Raw genomic sequence first — 7,440 nt, 5'->3', positions numbered from 1 at the left:
TCCTCCAGTTCCTCTAATGCAGAACTTCCCAGATTACTGAGCTGGATGGGTTAAAGGGGCCCAGGGTACTGATGCTCTGCGTCCTCAGTGCAGTTGGCCAAGGCAGCCCAGTTGCTTTCCCCCAATGAGCCATTAAAAAATATTATCATTTTCTGCATAAGCTGTTGCTTGAAAAGTGGAAAGTGTGGCTGAATGCAATGTGCTGTCTTACTTCTGACCTTCATACTTGCCCTGGCTCTCCTGGGGACAATCCCTTCCTTCCTCCTTACTTTAGCTTCAGCTTTCAGCAGCATCATCACGTCCTCCAGGGAGCCTTCCTTAACTTCTGCTAAGTCTGGGTAGGTCTTCTGCCGCATGTTCCTACAGCAGTTGGGGCTTCCCCCATCACAAACGCATCATCCACTTGGCTGGTGTGCACTCTCCACTAGGCTGTAGGTTTGCCTCAGTTGCTCTGTGGCACATGGGAAGGGCTCAGTAAATACTTGTTAAAGGAAGGGGGCTAATTCATCCTTAATGTGCAAAAGAGTGCTTTCTCCTGCTGTGTTACTGTGAATGGTAAAGTCTTCCTCTTAAATTCTTGTGCCTCCCAAATTTGGGCATCATTCTCCCATTTCATCTATTGAAAAGCTTGCTGATTTTTAAAAAAAATTGTTCCTAGGAAGATAGTTCTTATGTCAATTTCTTCTTTTACACTTCCCTTATAGATACCCATACTCGGTTCTTTGTTACTGCTGGCCTGGGCTATTATAATAACCTCACTGGTTCTGCCTTCACCTTTATCTTCATTTTGCTGAAACAGATAAATGTTTGCTAAAACATTTCCCTCCAGGGCAGGCTAAGCTCCTAAGCTTTGTCACTGAGGACCTCTGCCATACGGTCACAACCTCCCCATACAGTTCTATTTTTCACCACTTACCTTTACATCTTTCCCTCTAGGTCCCCTAGTCTTACTCGACCATGTCCTGGGCTTCCCTGCCCTGATCTGTGTGCATCTGATTCTTCCACCTCCAGTATCTGCTTTTCTCCTCTCTTATTCTTATAGAAGCCTCCCCATCCCAGCACAAACCTATCCCTGTGAACTGCTAGTCCTGTCAGTGCTCTCTCTCCCCAAAACCTCAGCCTCTCACATACCATCTCCTGTCCTGTATTATTATTATTCCATGCTTATTCCACTCGACACGTGGCTGTTGACTGTCTACTGTGTGCCACGTGCCAAGAGCTGAAGAGGCAAGATGAATTGGACCATTTCCCTGCCTTTCAGGAGCTCAGACACAGAGAGAGATAAGCATATAGGTCATGCAAGGCCGTGCTCAAGGTGAAATGAAAGCTCAGAGAGGAGGAGAGATGACTTGTCCAAGGAAGTTAGGGAAGGAGGCACTTGATTAACTCAAGCAGCATGGTATGATGGGAAGAAGAGAGATCTGTGTTGGAATCCTGACTTCACAACACATTAACCCCTACTCTCTATGCCTCCGTTTGGCCGTCTATAAAATGGGAATTGTATCATGTACCTTGAAGAGTTATGGTGAGAGGTGAATGAGATCATGTTTGTGAGCTCCTTCTGACTGTAGCCCTGGTCCAACCTTCTATTCCTCATAGTGTCCTGTACCCACTGTGATCCCAGTGAACATCTGCTCTGTTGTTGATTGACATTATTATGGATACTGATGCTGCCCATCATATCAGGAAACAGGGCCACTGGGAACCAGGCTGCTTTAACTGTTCCAGAACCATCTATTCCTCTTTCTGAGAACCATGAATTTGGGATTTGACCTAGCAAATGGGCAAGAGTTATACTTTTCCATCTCCAGAAGAAGAGCCAAAGGCTTGTCAAAGAGTCAGGGCTGTCAAGCCAGGGAGCAAAGAAGCCATCATGTCCCTGGACCCACCACGCCCCACTAATGAAGGCCAGGGCGTTCATGAGTCCAGCTCTTTGAAGCCACCCCATGAAGCTCTTACTTCACTGAAGCACAGCATGGAAGAGGAGTTCTGACTTAGCAAGAAGCCCAAGTAAAGCCTTTTATGAGATGAGGGACTCTTCTGAGGAAACAACAAACCAAGGGCAAGGGCTTTTGACAATCAAATGAGTAAGAAAAAAAGGGCTGTCTTCCACGTCCACACCCTCTGCAGAATGGATATAAATGCTCCCCAGAGGAAGGAGACCCACAGCTCTGTGTCTTGGAGAACTTTGACTCTGTCTTCAGCCAGGTGCCCTGCTCTGTCCAGCACCATGCCTTACAGCTGCTGCCTGCCCAACCTGAGCTGCCGCTCCAGCTGCTCCTCCCGGCCCTGTGTGCCCCCCAGCTGTCACGGCTGCACCCTGCCCGGGGCCTGCAACATCCCCGCCAATGTGAGCAGCTGCAACTGGTTCTGCGAGGGCTCCTTCAATGGCAACGAGAAGGAGACCATGCAGTTCCTGAATGACCGCCTGGCCAGCTACCTGGAGAAGGTGCGGCAGCTGGAGCGGGACAACGCGGAGCTGGAGAGCCGCATCCGGGAGCAGTCCCAGCAGCAGGAGCCCCTGGTGTGTCCCAACTACCAGTCGTACTTCCGGACCATCGAGGAGCTCCAGCAGAAGGTGAGGGGCTGGGCACCCCGCTGCCTCCAGCAGGAAGGTGTTGGGAGGGACTCCGAGATAGAAATTGAGAAACCCTCTGAGCTCCGGGTGTGACTGAAATGCAAGGGTCGGAGTCTTGCTTTTCCATTCTGTTTTCTTGAGGGCCTGTCTTATTCCAGGTCCAGGACTGTTAGGGCTGAATATTTGCTTAGTGCCAGTCTGTGTGGATGTAGCAGCACTTTGCATGAATAAACTGTAATTAGAAGCTGCCTCTGAATGCTTCGGTGCATTTGCCAAGACTCTGGAACTAGTACCCTGAGGTGAGAGAAAAGGCAGCCCAGGAAGGAAGCTGAGGAAGTGGAACTTATTGAGAACTGGACCGACTCCTCTCTCCCGCATCTCGGCTTTTGACTGCTCTGACCTCTTACTGCCGTCCTCCCCTGGGTACTTCATTACCCTGACTTCACTGTCTTAACCTAGAAGTCTCTGGGCTTCTCCTGGTGCACAGTGTCCAGTGAGGGTGCAAAACGGTTTGACTAAGATCAGAGAGACTGGAAACTACCTAGGAGATGTACCGCCAAGCCTCCCAGGATGGGCGGGAGAGCGTGGCTCTCTCCTCTATTCAGCCCCTTCCAACTGCTAGTTTACATAAATACGTAAATATGTAAACACATATTTATTTACATAAATATGTAAACCTTCCCCACTGAATTGGAAGTTTCTCAAGGGCAGGATCTAGTGCTTACTCACTTTTGTGTCCTTAGCTCCTGCAACCATGCCAGACATAGGAGGTTTTTAAAGAGAAATATTTGCTATTATCATCAGCCTCACAGTATTGCGTATTAGGAAGGAAAAGGAAAAATTATGTATCTACAGATACTTTTCTTGCATATGTCAGTGTTCATTTTTTTCCTCCCGCAAGTTTGATTTCTGAAATATCTATCTAGCAATATTGCAAGATATTGCTATACAATACAGCAAGATCCTTGGTGACTTCTCATTCTGTTCCTTCCTTGTCAGTGAAATAGTAGGGATTGCTGTCGGCTAAAAATAACCAAGCTCATTCTAGAACATTATGGGTCTTCTAGATCCTGTGTGGCAAGTCTGAGAACGCCAGGCTGGTGGTGCAGATTGACAATGCCAAGCTGGCCTCTGATGACTTCAGGACCAAGTGAGTGGGCAAAGAGGGGTGTTGGCTTCCCTCTCTCCTCTCCTTCCCTTTAGCCTATTCTTTGTACCAACACGTTAACAAAGTTTTCCCTAGATTTTTCCCCAAGATCCACAGAGCCATTGCGAACCAGAGTTCAGAGAACCCTTCTCCAGAGTCAGACTCCTTGCCCACTTTTCTGTAGAGGATGTCTTCCAATCCCATCCGATATAGAAGTCATGGTCCCCTGATGCTGCACTCTGCACAGAATCCAATCAGGAGAATGGGAGAAGTGTGTTAATTTTGGAAATCTCACAGTTTAAGGGCTTCTATCCCATTAAATCCCTTGTGTCTTCATTTATTAAAAAAATAATTATAGGTGACTTTTCCTCCAGGAGCTGCGGCTCCGTGTTGGAAACCTAAATGAGCGAGGTGGCTGTGAAAATCACAAGCCCCAACTCCCAGTGGCCTGGCAGAGCAAACCAAATCAGAGCCAAGGCCAGGCCTGCCTCTGATGCCCCTGGTCCCCTGTATCACAGATACGAGACGGAGGTGTCCTTGCGGCAGCTGGTGGAGGCGGACCTGAACGGCCTGCGCAGGATCCTGGACGAGCTGACCCTGTGCAAGTCCGACCTGGAGGCCCAGGTGGAGTCCCTTAAGGAGGAGCTGCTCTGCCTCAAGCAGAACCACGAGCAGGTGAAGTTCCCCAAAGAGCCACAGGATCGAACTTGCCACGGCCTGTCTCCAGCTGCCACGGGGTGCGGGAGAGGCCCCATTCCCCGAGGAATCTATTCTCCAAACAAAAAAGAGATTTGTAGAGAATGAGCAATCTAAAAATTCACGACAGGAAGTGAGAGTGTTTTGCTGGCGGCAGGAATGGGAGCAGAGGAAGTTGGCAAGCCTGGTAATGAGGCAAGGTCCACAGCGAGGCGGTTCCCAGCTTCTTCCGCTCCCAGGTCGGAGCGCACGGAGCTGCGCGGATCTTTTACCACAGTTCTCTCTTTAGTAACTGGAGACGCTGGTAGGGCCACACTGTCGAGACTCTTCTTTCTTCTCCAGAGCTCTTTCTGCTACTCAGTGTTGCCTGGAGGAGACACTGAAAATTGCTCACGTCATTGCTTGATTAGTTAGTTGCACGATAAAGAAGACAGATTTTTTATGCACATCTTAAATCCCAGAACAGCGTAGATGGTGAGAATGAATACTATCTGAGTGTTCATTGTGTGCCAAACATTGTGTTCTGGGCTTTAGAACCCCAGAGGTTGTTCTCATTTTATAGATTAAGAACTTGATGCTTCTAGAAGCTTCTGGAAGCTTTCTAGTAAGTATAGACATGAGACCCAGTTCAAATCTGTCTGACACCCACCTACACCCAAGCACTAAGCTCTGCTGGCTCTGTGAGGACAGACTAGCTGTGAAATGAGCAGACAGTTATTTCCTTCAGCAAAAGCTAAACTAGTGGAATCAACAAATCATCTCAGGATGGCAGATTTGGAAGTAAGCATTCTTCATTTCCTCTTTAGTTGAACTCTATCCTTTTTATTACCCATGGTTAAGAGTCAAACCATAGGCTAGATGATGTACTAACAAGACCGGACTGGGTGTTTGGGCCACAGAGTTTAAATCCTGGTCTGCCGCATCTCAGCACTGAGTCCAAATCCCTGCACCTCTCTAAGGAGTTCAAGGGTGGAGCGAGGTCATGGACTTGAAAGCACTCAGTAAAGCAGAATATACTGGTTAGTCACTGAATACAGAACCCAGTTAATGAGAAGATCAGAGGGAATGGAGCTTTTGAAAGCTTAAGAATGATCACAAGTTGAATTGCACTCTCTTAGAGGAGACCAACAGGATCCTTTGTGATGCTTTGAATTGTCCCCTTCCTCCATCAGGAAGTCAACACCCTGCGTTGCCAACTTGGAGACCGCCTCAATGTGGAGGTGGACGCTGCTCCCACCGTGGACCTGAACCGCGTGCTCAATGAGACCAGGAGTCAGTACGAGGCCCTGGTGGAGACCAACCGCAGGGACGTGGAGGAATGGTTCGCCAGGCAGGTGGGCATCTCAGCATGTGGACACTCAGTGCCCTTGGCCCCTCGGGGCCCTTCAGGCAGGGTCTGATCCTGGCTTCTTCCCTTTGGTGTTTCAGACCGAGGAGCTGAACAAGCAGGTGGTGTCCAGCTCGGAGCAGCTGCAGTCCAACCAGGCGGAGATCATCGAGCTGAGACGCACGGTCAATGCCCTGGAGGTGGAGCTGCAGGCCCAGCACAACCTGGTGGGTATTGTTCAGCCTCCTGGTGAGAAGGTGAGGTCGGGGGATCGGAGTCACTGGGATGCCCTTGGGGCCACACTCTCCTTAACTCTGGAGGCTTGTGACTCCTTTGGAACCCATGGAGAAGCCATTTAAGGAGCAGATCTGTGACATTTCTCACCTTCCCCTGTGCAGAGAGACTCCCTGGAAAACACCCTGACGGAGACGGAGGCCCGCTATGGCTCCCAGCTGTCCCAGGTGCAGGGCCTGATCACCAACGTGGAGCACCAGCTGGCGGAGATCAGGAGTGACCTGGAGCGGCAGAACCAGGAGTACCAGGTACTGCTGGACGTCCGGGCTCGGCTGGAATGTGAGATCAACACGTACCGGGGGCTGCTGGAGAGCGAGGACTGCAAGTGAGTATGAGGCTAGTAATATTTCCCCTGGGGGCTCATGAAGTTGCTATGAGGATGGAAGGATGGAAAGATGGAAATGAATTTATAATTTCAAGCTTTGGGTTGGAGGCAGTCAGAGGAAGTACCATATTCTTACACAAAGTATGTTTAGGAACTTCCTATCTCTTCAGCTGACTTTATCTTAACTTGCTCTAATGATTTTCTGTCTCCAGGCTCCCCTGCAACCCATGTGCCACAAGCAATGCATGTGAGAACACCATCGGGTCCTGCGTCTCGAATCCTTGTGTTTCCCGCACTCGGTGTGGGCCTTGCAACACTTTTATGCGCTAGAGGCCCCAGTGCCAGAAGGAAGACAAGGGCTTCAAAGTCATATCTCAGTTCTACTTCATCCAAACATCCCCAGCAGGGACCACACTTCTACTGGCACCAGCTTCCAAGTGTCACCTCTAGGCTTCCACTGAATTTCCCATCTTGATCCTTTAACAGAAGAAGCTGCCAAGTACACCTACTGGCTTGGTTTGTCTTCTGAGTCACATAAGGAATCTACAACAGGATCAAGTAATTACCTATAATCACAACAACATATTTACATAACGTGTTATGCTTTAACAAATACTTATCTAAATGTGGTTTTAAAATAATTGTATTAAGTGCAATAGAACTGATTGGGCAAGCTGTGAAACTGAACATAATTGGAAGATATCTTTCTTGTCACTCCTTTGGTCTCTGGAGATGCAATAAAGATCCCTTGTTAACCTCTTAATAAACTTTTATTCTGGCACAAAAATGGTAATTTTCCTTTTCATTCATTAATTTCAAAATTTGGTGTCTTGTGTGAATAAAAAGTAATCAGTGTTCTTTCCGTCAGAAGGGGGTCATCCTCCCAACAGATGGCCTGCGGCTACCCTCAAAGACATCACCCACCTACTGATGTGGATTTCATGTTTGGGAGGAGGATGGCAGGAAAGGAATGACAAATCTACGCGAGAGTATCTGAAAACATTTCCTGTCCAGCCCTTCAGGGGAATATGTGATAGAATCACAGAAATGGGACATCAGAAGGAAGTGACTCT

The 7,440-nt window shown here is 48.6% G+C and overlaps 1 protein-coding gene across 1 annotated transcript; it reads left to right on the top strand.

The window, feature by feature from the left end:
- Nucleotides 1-2,182: 2,182 nt before the first annotated feature.
- On the top strand, nucleotides 2,183-7,154 carry LOC105094069 (keratin, type I cuticular Ha3-I). The gene is made up of 7 exons (XM_010986020.3): nucleotides 2,183-2,578; nucleotides 3,646-3,728; nucleotides 4,244-4,400; nucleotides 5,594-5,755; nucleotides 5,850-5,975; nucleotides 6,147-6,367; nucleotides 6,580-7,154. The coding sequence occupies exons 1-7, from the start codon at nucleotides 2,231-2,233 to the stop codon at nucleotides 6,695-6,697; spliced, it is 1,215 nt and encodes a 404-aa protein (XP_010984322.2). The 5' UTR covers nucleotides 2,183-2,230; the 3' UTR covers nucleotides 6,698-7,154.
- Nucleotides 7,155-7,440: the final 286 nt, after the last annotated feature.

The sequence above is a fragment of the Camelus dromedarius genome, chromosome 16, assembly GCF_036321535.1.
Source record: "Camelus dromedarius isolate mCamDro1 chromosome 16, mCamDro1.pat, whole genome shotgun sequence".
In the NCBI taxonomy this organism is placed as follows: Eukaryota; Metazoa; Chordata; class Mammalia; order Artiodactyla; family Camelidae; genus Camelus; species Camelus dromedarius.
The sequence above is the reverse complement of the archived record's forward strand: the minus strand, read 5'-3'. Positions and strand labels throughout refer to the sequence as shown.